Source organism: Procambarus clarkii, chromosome 80 (genome assembly GCF_040958095.1).
Source record: "Procambarus clarkii isolate CNS0578487 chromosome 80, FALCON_Pclarkii_2.0, whole genome shotgun sequence".
In the NCBI taxonomy this organism is placed as follows: Eukaryota; Metazoa; Arthropoda; class Malacostraca; order Decapoda; family Cambaridae; genus Procambarus; species Procambarus clarkii.
The window spans coordinates 10,154,869-10,171,382 of NC_091229.1; the positions used below are offsets into that span (position 1 = coordinate 10,154,869).

At 40.0% G+C, this 16,514-nt stretch overlaps 4 protein-coding genes across 4 annotated transcripts in view; all 4 read left to right on the top strand.

Annotated features, from left to right (window-relative positions):
• Positions 1-4,439, top strand: part of LOC138357824 (protein starmaker-like) — a 7,846-nt gene extending 3,407 nt beyond the window's left edge. The window contains exons 2-5 of the mRNA XM_069315001.1: positions 2,257-2,661; positions 3,190-3,320; positions 3,542-3,764; positions 3,979-4,439. Of these exons, the coding sequence (XP_069171102.1) occupies positions 2,257-2,661; positions 3,190-3,320; positions 3,542-3,764; positions 3,979-4,439 (1,220 nt within the window). The remainder of the gene's footprint in view (positions 1-2,256; positions 2,662-3,189; positions 3,321-3,541; positions 3,765-3,978) is intronic.
• Positions 4,440-5,016: 577 nt separating this feature from the next.
• LOC138357825 (GATA zinc finger domain-containing protein 14-like) lies at positions 5,017-6,984 on the top strand. Its single transcript, XM_069315002.1, has 5 exons — positions 5,017-5,145; positions 5,229-5,396; positions 5,469-5,868; positions 6,065-6,243; positions 6,406-6,984. Exons 1-5 carry the CDS (start codon positions 5,017-5,019, stop codon positions 6,982-6,984), a joined length of 1,455 nt encoding a protein of 484 aa, XP_069171103.1.
• A 273-nt stretch (positions 6,985-7,257) lies between these two features.
• LOC138357828 (S-antigen protein-like) lies at positions 7,258-7,770 on the top strand. Its single transcript, XM_069315003.1, has one exon. The coding sequence runs from the start codon at positions 7,258-7,260 to the stop codon at positions 7,768-7,770; it is 513 nt and encodes a 170-aa protein (XP_069171104.1).
• Positions 7,771-8,367: 597 nt separating this feature from the next.
• Positions 8,368-8,838, top strand: LOC138357829 (RNA polymerase-associated protein RTF1 homolog). The gene has a single exon (XM_069315004.1). The coding sequence runs from the start codon at positions 8,368-8,370 to the stop codon at positions 8,836-8,838; it is 471 nt and encodes a 156-aa protein (XP_069171105.1).
• The last annotated feature ends 7,676 nt before the right edge of the window (positions 8,839-16,514 follow it).

A 16,514-nucleotide genomic window follows, 5' to 3' on the forward strand; every position in this document is an offset into this window, starting at 1 on the left:
AATAGAACAGGGAGAAGTCATGGCGCTAGGAGAGGTGGCAGCAAACCAGGTGACCTTGGAAAGGTTCGAAATTACAAGAGATGAGGTCAAGAAGCTGCTATTGGAGCTGGATGTGAGAAAAGCTTTTGGGCCAGACGGAATCCCACCATGGGTATTGAAAGAGTGTGCAGGAGCACTTTGCTTGCCACTCTCCATAGTGTATAGTAGGTTACTGGAAACGGGAGACCTGCCGGAAATATGGAACACTGCTAATGTAGTTCCAATATACAAAAAGGGTGACAGACAAGACGCACTGAACTACAGGCCAGTGTCCTTAACATATATACAATGCAAGGTGATGGAGAAGATTGTGAGAAAAAACCTAGTAACACATCTGGAGAGAAGAGACTTCGTGACAACCCATCAACATGGGTTCAGGGAGGGTAAATCTTGCCTTACAGGCTTGATAGAATTCTACAATCAGGTGATAAAGATTAAGCAAGAAAGAGAAGGATGGGTGGACTGCATTTTTTTTTACTGTCGGAAAGCCTTTGACACAGTACCCCATAAAAGGTTGATGCACAAGCTGGAGCAACAGGCAGGAGTAACTGGTAGGGCGCTCCAGAGGATAAGGGAGTACCTAAGCAATAGGAATAAGCATGGAGTCCATATCTAGTCAAGCATATGACTAAACTAGAAAAGGTTCAAAGGTTTGCCACCAGACTAGTACCCGAGCTGAGAAGTATGATCTACGAGGAGAGACTACGGGAATTAAACCTCATGATCACCACATTCAAGATTCTCAAGGGAATCGACAGGGTTGATATAGATAGGCTATTTAACACATGGGGCATACGCACTAGGAGACACAGGTTGAAACTTAGTGCCCAAATGAGCCACAGAGATATTAGAAAGAACTTTTTTTAGTGTCAGAGTGGTTGACATATGGAATGCATTAGAAAGTAATGTAGTGGAGGCTGACTCCATACACAGTTTCAAGTGTAGATATGATAGAGCCCAATAGGCTCAGGAAGCTGTACACCTGTTGATTGACGGTTGAGAGGCGGGACCAAAGAGCCAGAGCTGAACCCCGCAAGCACAACTAGGTGAGTACAACTAGGTGAGTACACACATGGGGGCCTCGTAGCCTGGTAGATAGCGCGCAAGACTCGTAATTCTGTGGCGCGGGTTCGATTCCCGCACAAGGCAGAAACAAATGGGCAAAGTTTCTTTCACCCTTAATGCCCCTGTTACCTAGCAGTAAATAGGTACCTGGGAGTTAGTCAGCTGTCACGGGCTGCTTCCTGGTGTGTGTGTGTGTGTGTGTGTGTGTGTGTGTGTGTGTGTGTGTGTGTGTGTGTGTGTGTGTGTGTGTGTGTGTGTGTGTGGAAAAAAGAAAGTAGTAAACAGTTGATTGACAGTTGAGAGGCGAGAGCTCAACCCCCGCTAACACAACTAGGTGAATACACAGACACACACACACACACACACACACACCCCAGGAAGCAGCCCATGACAGCTAACTAATTCCCAGGTACCTATTTACTGCTAGGTAACAGGGTCATAGGGTGAAAGAAACTCTCCTCGTCGTTTCTCGCCGGCACCCGGGATTGAACTCGGGACCACAGGATCACGTGTACAGCGTGCTGTGTGCTCGGCCACCGGCTCCGGCACAGCTCGTTTGTGTAATTACATAAGTGTAATTACCTAAGTGTGGTTACAGGATGAGAGCTACGCTCGTGGTGTCCCATCTTCCCAGCACTCTTTGTCATATAACTTTTGAAACTACTGACGGTCTTGGCCTCCAGGAAGTGTGTGTGTGTGTGTGTGTGTGTGTGTGTGTGTGTGTGTGTGTGTGTGTGTGTGTGTGTGTGTGTGTGTGTGTGTGTGTAGAAAAACTAGTTAATAACAGTTAATTGATTAACAGTTGCGAGACGGGCCGAAAAAGCAAATCTCAACCCCCGTAGGCACAACTAGGTGATTACATACAGAAAGAAAGAGTCAGACAGACCTACAGACAGACAGACAGACAGATATTCTGTCTTATAGATATAGATATTGTTTAATTGTTGTTGTCTATTGTCGAAATCTGTTGTTTGTGTTTATCAGGTAACCAAGAGGAACACAGCATAGATAACCAAGAGGAACACAGCACAGATAACCAAGAGGAACACAGCACAGATAACCAAGAGGAACACAGCACAGATAACCAAGAGGAACACAACACAGATAACCAAGAGAAACACAGCACAGATAAACAAGAGGAACACAGCACAGATAACCATGGGGAACACAGCACAGAAAACCAAGAGGAACACAGCACAGAAAACCAAGAGGAACACAGAACATATAACCAAGGGGAACACAGCCCAGATAACCAAGAGAAACACAGCACAGAAAACCAAGAGAAACACAGCACAGAAAACCAAGAGGAACACAGAACATATAACCAAGGGGAACACAGCCCAGATAACCAAGAGAAACACAGCACAGAAAACCAAGAGAAACACAGCACAGAAAACCAAGAGGAACACAGAACATATAACCAAGAAAAACGCAACACGGATAACCAAGAGGAATACAGCACAGCACAGATAACAAAGAAAAACAGCACAGATAACCAAGAAGAACACAGCACAGATAACCAAGATGAAAAAAGCACAGATAACCAAGGGGAACACAGCACAGATATCCAAGAGGAACACATCACAGATAACTAAGAGGAACACAGCACAGATAACCAAGAGAAACACAGCACAAATAACCAGGAGGAACAAAGAGCACAAAACCTAGATAAACAGCACAGATCTCTAAGAGGAACACAACACAGATAACCCAAGAGCAACACAGCACATATAATCAAGAGGAACACAACACTGATAACCAAGATAAACAGCACAGATATCAAAGAGGAACACAGCACAGATATCTAAGAGGAACACAGCACAGATAACCAAGAGGAACATAGCACAGATAAACAAGAGGAACACAGCACTGATAACCAAGATAAACAGCACAGATATCAAAGAGGAACACAGCACAGATATCTAAGAGGAACACAGCACAGATAACCAAGAGGAACATAGCACAGATAAACAAGAGGAACACAGCACTGATAACCAAGAGGAACACAGCAAAGATAACCCAAGAGCAACACAGCACATATAATCAAGAGGAACACAGCACTGATAACCAAGATAAACAGCACAGATATCAAAGAGGAACACAGCACAGATATCAAAGAGGAACACAGCACAGATAAACAAGAGGAACACAGCACGGATAACCAAGAGGAAATAAGAACAGATAACCAAGAGGAACACAGCACAGATAACCAAAAGGTATAACTTGAAGAGCCTGAATAACCACGAGAAACACAGCACAAATATCCAAGAGAAACACAGCACAAATATCCAAGAGAAACACAGCACAGATAACCAAGTGGTACACATCGCATATAACCAAAAGAAACGCAGCACAGATAACCAAGAGGAATATAGCACATATAACCAAGATAAACCGCACAGATAACTAAGAGTAACACAGCAAAGATAACCAAGAGGAACACAGCACAGAAATCCAAGAAGAACATAGCACAAATAACAGGGAGGAACACAGCACAGATAACCAAAAGGAACAAAGTTTAGATAACCAAGAGGAGCAAAGCACAGATAACCAAGGGGAACACAGCACAGATAACCAAGAGGAACACAGTACAGATAACCAAGAGGAACACAGCACAGATAACCAAGAGGAACACAGCACACATGAACAAGATGAACACAGTGCAGATAACCAAGAGGAACACAGCACAGATAATAAAGGGAAACAACACAGATATCCTAAAGAATTACAGCCAAGAAAACTATGAGGAACACAGTGCAGATAACCAAGAGGAACACGGCACAGATAACCAAGAGGAACACAGCACCGATAACCAAGAGGATCACAGCACAGATAACCAAGAAAAACACAACACAGATAATTGAAAAAACACAGCACAAATAACCAAGAGAAAAACAGCACAGATAACCAAGAGAAACGCAGCACAGATAACCAAGAGGAACACAACAGAGATATCCAAGGGACAAAACACAGATATCCGAGCCGATTACAGCACAGATAACTATGAGGTATTAAGCACAGATAACCAAGAAGAAGACAGCAAAGATAACCAAGAGAAACAAAGCACAGATATCCAAGAGGAACACAGCACAGATAAACAAGATGAACACAGTATGTATAACCAAGAGAAAGATAGCACAAATAACCAAAAGGAACACAACACAGATAACGAAGAGGTACACAGCCCATATAATCAAGAGAAACGCAGCACAGATAACCAAGAGGAACACAGCACAAATAACCAAGAGGAACACAGCACAGATAACCAACAGGCACACAGAGCATATAACCAAGATAAACAGAACAGATATTCAGGAGGAACTCAGCAAAGATAAGTGAGAGGAACGAAGCACATAACCAAGAGGAACACACCACAGATATCTAAGAGGAACACAGCACAACTAACCAAGAGGAACACAGGACAGATAACCAAGAATAACACAGTGCATTTAACCAAGAGAAACGCAGCACAGATAACCAAGAGGAACACAGCACTGATATCTAAGAGGAACACAGCACAGATAACCAAGAGGAACGAAGCACATAACCAAGAGGAACCCACCACAGATATCTAAGAGGAACACAGCACAACTAACCAAGAGGAACACAGGACAGATAACCAAGAATAACATAGTGCATTTAACCAAGAGAAACGCAGCACAGATAACCAAGAGGAACACAGCACTGATATCTAAGAGGAACACAGCACAGATAACCAAGAGGAACACAGCACAGATAACCAGGAGGAACACAGCAATGATATCTAAGAGGAACACAGCACAGATAACCAAGAGGAACATAGCACAGATAAACAAGAGGAACACAGCACGGATAACCAAGAGGAACTAAGAACAGACAACCGAGAGGAACACAGCACAGATAACCAAGAGGAACACAACACAGATAACTAAGATGAACACAGCACAAATCACAAAAAGGAACACAGCACAGATAACCAAAAGGTATAACAAGAAGAGCATGAATAACCACGAGAAACACAGCACAAAAATCCAAGAGGAACACAGCACAGATAACCAAGAGGTAAACAGCGTATATAACCAAAAGAAACGCAGCACAGATAACCAAGAGGAATATAGCACAGCTAACCAAGATAAACCGCACAGATAACTAAGAGGAACAAAGCACAGATAATTAAGAGGAACACAGCACAGATTTCTAACAGGAACATAGCACAGATAATTAAGAGTAACACAGCAAAGATAACCAAGAGGAACACAGCACAGAAATCCAAGAAGAACATAGCACAGATAACAGGGAGGAACACAGCACAGGTAACCAAAAGGAACAAAGTTTAGATAACCAAGAGGAGCAAAGCACAGATAACCAAGAGGAACACAGCACAGATAACCAAGAGGAACACAGAACATATAACCAAGAGGAACACAGCAGAGATAACCAAGAGGAACGCGGCACACATGAACAAGATGAACACAGTGCAGATAACCAAGAGGAATACAGCACAGTTAATAAAGGGAAACAACAAAGATATCCTAAAGAATTACAGCCAAGAAAACTATGAGGAACACAGTGTAGATAACCAAGAGGAACACAGCACAGATAACCAAGAGGAACACAGCACCGATAACCAAGAGGATCACAGCACAGATAACCAAGAAGAACACAGCACAGATAACCAAGAGGAACACAGCACAAATAACCAAGAGGAACACTGCACAAATAACCAAGAGGAACACAGCACAGATAAAAAAGAGGAACAAAGCACATATAAAGAAAAGAAACAGAGCATGCTTAACCAAGAGAAACACAGCACAACTAACCAAGAGGAACACAGGAGAGATAACCAAGAATAACACAGTGCATTTAACCAAGAGAAACGCAGCACAGATAACCAAGAGGAACACAACACTGATAACCAAGATAAACAGCACAGATATCAAAGAGGAACACAGCACAGATATCTAAGAGGAACACGGCACAGATAACCAAGAGGAACATAGTACAGATAAACAAGAGGAACACAGCACGGATAACCAAGAGAAACTAAGAACAGATAACCGAGGGGAACACAGCACAGATAACCAAGAGGAACACAGCACAGATAACCAAGATGGACACAGCGCAAATAACAAAAAGGAACACAGCACAGATAACCAAAAGGTATAACAAGAAGAGCATGAATAACCACGAGAAACACAGCACAAATATCCAAGAGGAACACAGCACAGATAACTAAGAGGTAAACAGCGTATATAACCAAAAGAAACGCAGCACAGATAACCAAGAGGAATATAGCACAGATAACCAAGATAAATCGCACAGATAACTAAGAGGAACACAGCACAGATAATTAACAGGAACACAGCACAGATTTCTAACAGGAAAATAGCACAGATAATTAAGAGTAACACAGCAAAGATAACCAAGAGAAACGCAGCACAGATAACCAAGAGGAACACAACAGAGATATCCAAGGGACAAAACACAGATATCCGAGCCGATTACAGCACAGATAACTATGAGGAATTAAGCACAGATAACCAAGAAGAAGACAGCAAAGATAACCAAGAGAAACAAAGCACAGATATCCAAGAGGAACACAGCACAGATAAACAAGATGAACACAGTATGTATAACCAAGAGAAACATAGCACAAATAACCAAAAGGAACACAGCACAGATAACGAAGAGGTACACAGCCCATATAATCAAGAGAAACGCAGCACAGATAACCAAGAGGAACACAGCACAGTTAACGAAGAGGAATACAGCAAGTTAACCAAAAGGAACACAGCACAAATAACCAAGAGGAACACAGCACAGATAACCAACAGGCACACAGAGCATATAACCAAGATAAACAGCACAGATATTCAGGAGGAACACAGCAAAGATAAGTGAGAGGAACGAAGCACATAACCAAGAGGAACACACCACAGATATCTAAGAGGAACACAGCACAACTAACCAAGAGGAACACAGGACAGATAACCAAGAATAACACAGTGCATTTAACCAAGAGAAACGCAACACAGATAACCAAGAGGAACACAGCACTGATATCTAAGAGGAACACGGCACAGATAACCAAGAGGAACGAAGCACATAACCAAGAGGAACCCACCACAGATATCTAAGAGGAACACAGCACAGATAACCAGGAGGAACACAGCAATGATATCTAAGAGGAACACAGCACAGATAACCAAGAGGATCACAGCACAGATAACCAAGAAGAACACAGCACAGATAACCAAGAGGAACACAGCACAAATAACCAAGAGGAACGCAGCACTGATATCTAAGAGGAACACAGCACAGATAACCAGGAGGAACACAGCAATGATATCTATGAGGAACACAGCACAGATAACCAAGAGGATGACAGCACAGATAACCAAGAAGAACACAGCACAGATAACCAAGAGGAACACAGCACAAATAACCAAGAAGAACACTGCACAAATAACCAAGAGGAACACAGCACAGATAAAAAAGAGGAACAAAGCACATATAAAGAAAAGAAACAGAGCATGCATAACCAAGAGAAACACAGCACAACTAACCAAGAGGAACACAGGAGAGATAACCAAGAATAACACAGTGCATTTAACCAAGAGGAACACAGCACTGATAACCAAGATAAACAGCACAGATATCAAAGAGGAACACAGCACAGATATCTAAGAGGAACACGGCACAGATAACCAAGAGGAACATAGCACAGATAAACAAGAGGAACACAGCACGGATAACCAAGAGGAACTAAGAACAGATAACCGAGGGGAACACAGCACAGATAACCAAGAGGAACACAGCACAGATAACCAAGATGGACACAGCGCAAATAACAAAAAGGAACACAGCATAGATAACCAAAAGGTATAACAAGAAGAGCATGAATAACCACGAGAAACACAGCACAAATATCCAAGAGGAACACAGCACAGATAACTAAGAGGTAAACAGCGTATATAACCAAAAGAAACGCAGCACAGATAACCAAGAGGAATATAGCACAGATAACCAAGATAAACCGCACAGATAACTAAGAGGAACACAGCACAGATAATTAAGAGGAACACAGCACAGATTTCTAACAGGAAAATAGCACAGATAATTAAGAGTAACACAGCAAAGATAACCAAGAGGAACACAGCACGAAGACGTCCAAGAAGAACATAGCACAGATAACAGGGAGGAACACAGCACAGATAATCGAGGAGCAAAGCACAGATTACCAAGAGGAACACAGCACAGATAACCAAGAGGAACACAGCACACATGAACAAGATGAACACAGTGCAGATAACCAAGAGGAACACAGCACAGATAACCAAGAGGAACACAGCACTGACAACCAAGAGGATCACAGCACAGATAACCAAGAAGAACACAGCAAAGATAACCAAGAGGAACACAGCCCAGATAACCAAGATGAACACAACACAGATAACCAAGAGGAACACAGCACAGATAACCAAAAGGAACAGAGCACGTACAACAAAGAGAAACACAACACAAATAACCAAGAGGAACACAGCACAGATAACTAAGAGGAAGAAAGCACACCTAACCAAGAGGAACACAGTACAGATAACCAAACAGGAGCAGAGCGTACTTAAACAAGAGGAACACAGCACAACTAACCAAGAGGAACACAGGACAGATAACCAAGAGGAACACAGTGCATATATCCATGAGAAACGCAGCACAGATCACAAAGAGGAACACATCAGTGATAACCAAGATTAACAGCACAGATAATTAAGAGTAACACACCACAGATATCTAAGAGGAACAGAGCGCAGATAACCAAGAGGAACACAGCACAGATAGACAAGATGAACACAGCATAGATAACCAAGAGGAACACAGCACAGATAACCAAAGGAAACAACACACATATCCAAGAGGATTACAGCACAGATAACTATGAGGAACACAGCGCAGATAACCAAAAGGAACACATCACAGATAACCAAGAGGAACACAGCACAGATAACCAAGAGGAACACAGCACAGATAAAAATGAGGAACGCAGGACAGATAACCAAAAGGTATAACCAGAAGAGCATGTATAACCAAGAGAAACACAGTACAAATAACCAAGAGGAACATAGCACAGATAACCAAGATAAACTGCACAGATAACAAAGAGAAATAGATGACAGATAATTAAGAGGAATACTGTTGGAAATTTCCAACACTGATACATCTCTATTGTATCACAATATACTATTGTTGTATATTAACCACAATATCAAATAATTTTACTAACTGTAATACTAACATAAATGAATATTTCTTTATCTGTGCATGAATTGCTGAAATTCTCATGACATAGAGAGACAGGATTGCGTCAGATAATGTCTATCTAGACATTATTACCAATATGTTAGAGAATTGAATTTGGTTCTCTACTTTTATCAGTATTCTGTATAATAATTAGATACTGATAATATAACTCCTAATGATTCAATAACTGAGAGTTATTCAATAAGATTATCCCTAAACAACAGTTTTATCTGTTGCATACGAACGCCATGGAAATATTTCCCATTTCTCGTTAATAAGGAAACGGTGCTTAATCATCACTATCTAGCGAGAATATAAACAATATATAAATTTATTTATTGATTTATATACAAGAAGGTACATTGAGTTTGTGAGAATACATAGCATAGTACAGTAATTGCACTCTTGTAAAGCCACTAGTACGCGTAGGGTTTCGGGCAGAATATAGTTCCCTACAATTGCAACCCTATTCTTTTAAAGCATTACTTCAATAATTACATGGAAAAGAATTCTCCCCTGATTACTAAATTCTATTATGAATGCGAGGAGGGGGTTGAGGGAGACGCGAGTGGCGAGCCACCATCTTTCCTCACGTGTTCGACTAGCGATCAGGAAGGGAAGACGCGTGGTGGTGTGACTGAAGAGTTTTTCAACCTTAATTACGTTGCAACTCCACCAATAGTCACCAATTACCTCCCCACGTGTTCTACAGTGCCCTATCAGTTAATAACGCGTCAATAATTGAAGTCACGGCCCGTAATTACGCGTACACATCAGTGGACGCCTGGGACTGGCAAACGCGTTTTCGGCAGACTTTAGTTTTTGACACGCTCACGTTAATTATACCATTCTTGTTTGATGAATCACTCCAGACTGTATATTTGTGGGTAGTCTGTCGTTACGTAGCAAAACCAACAACAATACAACGTTAGTTGATTTTCTTCATTTATTTCAATTTCAATGAATATTGAGATAATTCATAGCCTAATAAAATGCTACTTAACTTTCCTTGATTGTAGCGTGAAGACGAGGAGTTAACAAGTCGCCTCTCATTACTCATGATAATTTCCACGTGTTTCTTCCTTATTAGGAGCATGTGATCACGAGGACGAGTAACGAAACGGAATTACATTAGTTGTCTTACAGCTAAGACACCCGTTTTCGTATAAATTCAGCTAGGATTATCAGTAGTTTCTGTATAAATTCATGTATAGGATTTTTACAGTGAATAATTTAATGCCATAATTTATGGCCTAGTGTTTAAGGTGTTTTGCTCCTACTGTTGCTCAATATTTAAAAATCTTTAAATATATTCATTATTTGAGTTATCATATCTTTGAATCTATATTAGTTTAGATTTGCCATGTTACTAACTCAATAATGAACTAGTGATGAACCACACTGGTTCCTAGAGATATATGAATTTCTAGAAATACCCCCCCAATGTTGATATTTGAGGCTTTGACTTTAATTAATTAATAATACAGTCTATTCATTATTTTCAAGTGATTGTTAAGTTAATTATCGTACATAGGCACTGGTTCTATAGTGTCAATCTAATAATCACCTTTGTTTGTTTTCCCTCTTTTCTCAAAAGTGGGTGGTCCTTCGATTTATGTTAAACATAATTATCAAATAATTTAATATCTGAGTTAAAGCCCCAGAAACCCAACATTTTGGTCCGTCGAAACCGGATCCACACCAATTAGCATAAAACTCTATATCGGTTCTCAGAGACCAACACAAAATTTTGGTCCTTATCAAATCGAACACATACCAATTAATAGCAGAATCAAGCTATTCTAATTAACCATAACTAATCCCTGTGTGAAGTAATCTAGACTAACCACATTTTATTAATTGTGGCTACCGAAAGTGTACCACATAAGTTAGCCTAATTCACACCATTTATTTGCTGTTTATACCTCATGTATAAAGTAGCACTAGTGGGACGGTCAATTACCCACAACACTCAGACCTATACCTCACACTGAGGTAAGAATCTTCAGGTCACCAGGAGCAACAGCTCGCAATTTCTATAATAACTCCACATTAACACCCGTGTTAGATTGGCCTCATCATCTATCTATTATTTATCTAGGTGGTAATGACATCCATCCTACTCGACACCCAGCTGAGGTAATTAATCTTAAAACAATAATGTCCTCATTTAAACTTGTTAACAGTTCAGTAGTGTTCACATTAGTGGAATCTCGCCAACTAAGCAATAATAATCGTTGGGGAGTGAGTCCAGAATATTACCAAAGGGCTGCCAAATATATAAACTTTCGGCAGAGGAAGAGAGTACGATTGGATGCCACTTACATTCAATTTACAGCTAGACCATACAGGCAAAACCTGGCAAGAGATGGTGTACACCTGTCAGGTGAGTCTAGGTCACATGTAGTTGACAAGTTGGTCAACACAATCAACCACCATAAAAGGCTGTGGCTGGCAAGCCAAAATTAACTGTATATATTTGTATTTTCGCCTGTGTGTGCAAGCACACATTTATATAAATTATAAAATCTAAAAAAAACAAAAACACAGAACATCTATATATTTACATTATTGCACCATAAATTAATTTATGCCAAGCTTTATTAGGTAGGAATTTAGGCTGTGATTGTGCTGAGTTTTGCACAAATGCAAACTAAATAATTTAGTAGTTTCTTTAGTAGAAATCCTTTCAACTAGTCTTGGACTAGTCTGAAGTGCATACATTATTCTTTCTTGTGCTGACCCTACAAAGGGTGGGATTCAAACTTTATAGTAACTCTGATTAGAGTATATACATATTAATTATTTTGTGTATTCATTATTTGTGTATGAATTTTGAGTGCTGCTGAATGATCACTATTACATCTAATGATGATAATGAAGAGCTAGCCAGAAGAAAGTCTATTGGTGACATTCAAGCACTGCTGAAAATCCTTAGCTACTTATTGTTAGGTAGGTACATTTAACCTTGAGTGAGGAAGAGTTCAATTTAGCCAGACTGATTTAGGCTATGTTCAATTTACTTGTCAACTAAAGAGCAAGTACCCAAGCTACATTAGCAATACTTATTCAAGTCCTATGAAACTTGGACTTAAAGCCACCATGACTACTCCTGAACAGTTAAGGAGAACCTATATTGGCCTTAAAGGTCATTTAACCAGACTGATTAATAAGTCTGATACTTTGTCTAAAGCAACTCCCATTGATTACTTTCAACTGGAAACATCATTGAGAGTAGCTGATCTCAAATTTGATCAAGTCAGATCTACAATCAAGTCTTATCTTAACATACTGAATGCAGCTGAAACTGATCCTGATGAAATAGATCAAACTCTAGCAGAAATTTCTCAGTATGAAGATGAGACTCAAGATAAATTTAATGTACTATCCAATATAGTAAGTCAACATAAATCCAATGCAAATAATACTATGTCTCAATCCAGTAATCAATTACCTGAGGTTCGTCTACCTTCTTTAGACTTACCTACATTTGCAGGGCTGGATGAAGAAAATTGGGACACATTTTGGACTTCATTTGAAGTTCATATACATAAAAAATCTTCTCTTGACAGTTTCTAAATTCTCTTACCTAACCAGTCTTCTCAAAGGGGAGGCTAAAAAGGTTATAAATAACCTAGCTCTCACTGAAAGTAATTATGAGGAAGCTATAAAACTACTAAAGTTGAACTATTGCAACAAGGAGTTGAGTATAGCTAACCTGTATTACCAGTTACGGGATCTGAATGCACCAAGTAACCGACCAGACTCACTTCAAAGCGTCAGGCTAGAAGTAGAGTCTCGAGTGAAGGCCTTAGGTACTAAAGTTGATGTAACAGCCTCTGAATGGTCAATTAAGTTACTTTTACAGAGGAAATTACCTCGAAATATTTTAGCAGAAATCTGCTCACACTATAAAACCGAGTTTCTCACTCTCGAGCAAATATTCGATGGATTAAGAATAATGGTTGACAGGTTGAAAACTCATGATAAGATTAAACCTGAATCTAAACAACCTAACATTGACAACTCAGTCAAACCCAAATCGACTTTGAATAAATCCAATAAATTTAAACCTAGGACTGCTCCATCCACTTTGAAAAGGAGTGGTAGCGTAGGTATTTATTCAGTATCTCTCTCTGACGTTACAACTGATGTGTCTACTAAGAGACAAACTCAGCAGGAGAGAGAAAGTGTCTGTTCTGTGAACAAGAACATGTCACCTATAAGTGCAATGTTTATACTAACTTTAATACCAGAATTAAACAGCTACAAGAATTACACAGATGCACCAAGTGCATGGGTTCTCATGATTCCAGTAAATGTGTAGTACATCTATGGTTGTGCAGTAGATGCAACAAAGGTGTGCATCATTATGCCTTATGTAGAAAAACTTCTTCACAATCTGTGACACCTAGGGAGACTTCTATGAATTCTACCACAGTACAATATTGCAAGGTACACCAAGAAATAAATGTACTTGCTACTGAGTCAGGCAATAATACTACTCTGCCTACAGCTCAACTTAAACTAATTGATAGGTAGTCTAAAGTTAACACTAGAGGTCTCTTTGATCAAGGATCACAGAAAACTTTCATCACACAACAATTAGTCGAGTAGTTGAAATTAAAACCTGCCACAAGGGTGAAACTGAATATCTCTGGGTTCTTGACTAATAGTGGACCTCGTGAATACCAAGTAGTCAAGGTGTTAGTGAGACTTATATCTTCCACTAGTCCAATACAAGCAGTGGTAGTAGATAAACTTCCTTCAGACCTGCAGGTCACAGAACTAGCTCGCACTGCAAGATATCTCAGACATAACCACATGAGGCTAGCGGATCATAAGATAAATTCTGACTGCCTCACAAACGTTGGTAGCCTAATAGGCGCTGACTATTGTTACAAATTTATAACTGGATGCACCAGACATCACGGAATGAATTTGCTGTCATCTGCTGGAGGCAAATTGCTTACTGGACCGGTGCTTTTCCAACAAAAAACTGCGGCAACTAACAATTCAATAGTGGCGTGACTAGGCTTGGAACAGTCACCCCTACATTTCAGAGAAATATCTGAAGATAATGAGTCTGATCCACCTGTATTTCGTCTGTGGGATTTAGCCACTTTAGGTATTGTCCCTGATAAACCATGCCCTGATTATACGTGAACTTACCAGCAATATCTGGACACAGTTGTCTATAAAGACAAACAATACTGGGTGAGACTGCCATGGAAGTTGAATCATCCACAACTTCCAGTTAATTATTACATGGCAGCCTCTCAATTACAATCTCAATTAATACGGCTGAAGAAACAACCGGATAAATTGAATATGTATCATCAATTAATTCAACAACAACTCAACAGTAAATTTTTCGAAGTTGTTGATAATGATGACCGAAAAACAGGTCACTATTTATCCCATCACGCTATGGTGAAAGATTCATTGACGACACCAATACGTATCGTCTTCAACTGTAGTGCCAAAGTGAAGGCAAACAGCGTGTCCTTGAATGAATGTCTTCAAACGGGACCTAGCTTGACACAAAGGCTACATAACGTATTGTTACGATTCCGTACTGGTATTTTTGCTTATACTGCTGATATCAATAAAGCTTTCGTTAGAGTAGGCTTACAAGAAGATGATCGTAATTACACCAAGTTTCTCTGGATTAAGGACCTACTGGATCCTGACAGTGATGTCGTAACCTACAGGTTTGCCTCTGTATTATTCGGTGCGACTTCTTCCCAATTTCTACTTCAAGCCACATTAGATACACATTTGAAGAAGTTAGACAGCCCTTATAAAAAGGAGATCAGTAACAACTTGTATGTAGACAATTTCCAGGGAACTACTAATGACAAATCCAAATTAGTAGAAATCTACCATGAGGCTAACCGTGAATTGCTAGGAGCCAATATGCCACTACAATCATGGGCCTCAAACAACAAATCATTAAACCAGATAATCGAGAAAGAATTTTCGGGTTATCGGGTACCTAATCAGTTAAAAGTTCTGGGCATGGAATGGAACACAGTTACTGACGAGATGAATGTCAAGTTAGTACAAACCAGTAATTCAACCCTTTCCATGAGAAAATTACTCTCGTATATCAGTCAACCATTTGACCCTTTGGGCTTACTTAGTTCTATTTTAATAAGGGGCAAACTCCTCATGCAGGAATGCTGACAGAAACATATGGGATGGGATGATTTGTTGCCAATTGAGTTGCAGGATAAATGGTAAATACTCACAATGGATTTCAATCAATTAAGTGTTTTGAAATTTCCTCGTAATGCTTCAGGACAAAACTTACCCACAAATTTGCACGTCTTTTGCGATGCCTCTGGCAAAGCGTATGGCACTGCAGCCTACTTAGTCAATAATGTACAATCATTTTTACTCACATCCAAAGCAAGAGTTGCTCCCATCAAGAAGAGATCTTTACCTCAAATTGAGTTAACTGCATTGCTGGTGGGAGTAAGATTGGCTTAATGCCTGACCAAGACACACAACAATATTCACTTTGGTGAAATCGTAGTGTGGTCAGACAATGAGGAAGTTTTACAATGGGTAAGAAATAATAACAATAAAACTCCCTACGTTTGCAATCGTGTTAGGGAAATCCATGAATTATCTGCTGGATACAAATTCAGACATGTCCCCACCAAGGACAATTCTGCTGATTACCTATCAAGAGGCTTAACATTAAAACAGCTAATCAAGTCATCGATGTGGTTTAATGGACCTTCATGGTTTGTTAATGGTCAGTGGCCCAAACAGAAACCATAAGTCATAGTGACCAGTATCACTACTCCCATGAAAGACCCAGAACCTCATCGAACCTCAGCTATTAATCCTCACAATTATTCCAACTTGAGTAAGTTATTAAGAGTGACAGCACGTGTGTTTGACTTTCTTGCTAAGATAGGAATCAGGCATAAGTTTCCCAATCCTATCCTCTACTGGATCAAACGTGCACAACAAGAGACATATGGAAGTGAATATGAAAACCTTCCAGATAAATTAACCATGTCTCTAGGTATCTGATATGATATCAACACACATAGTCTATTAAGGTGTGGAGGACATCTGCTTCATGCAGAAATTGATTTGGATACAAAGAATCCTAT

Excerpts from the sequence above, each read along its gene's own strand:
- LOC138357825 (XM_069315002.1), top strand. The coding sequence starts at position 5,017 with ATGAACACAGCACAAATCACAAAAAGGAACACAGCACAGATAACCAAA. Across the intron at positions 5,146-5,228 it reads ACAGCACAGATAACCAAGAG|ATAACTAAGAGGAACAAAGC; the intron begins GTAAACAGCGTA and ends TAAACCGCACAG. Across the intron at positions 5,869-6,064 it reads ATATAAAGAAAAGAAACAGA|ATAACCAAGAGGAACATAGT; the intron begins GCATGCTTAACC and ends AACACGGCACAG.
- LOC138357828 (XM_069315003.1), top strand. The coding sequence starts at position 7,258 with ATGATATCTAAGAGGAACACAGCACAGATAACCAAGAGGATCACAGCA.
- LOC138357829 (XM_069315004.1), top strand. The coding sequence starts at position 8,368 with ATGAACAAGATGAACACAGTGCAGATAACCAAGAGGAACACAGCACAG.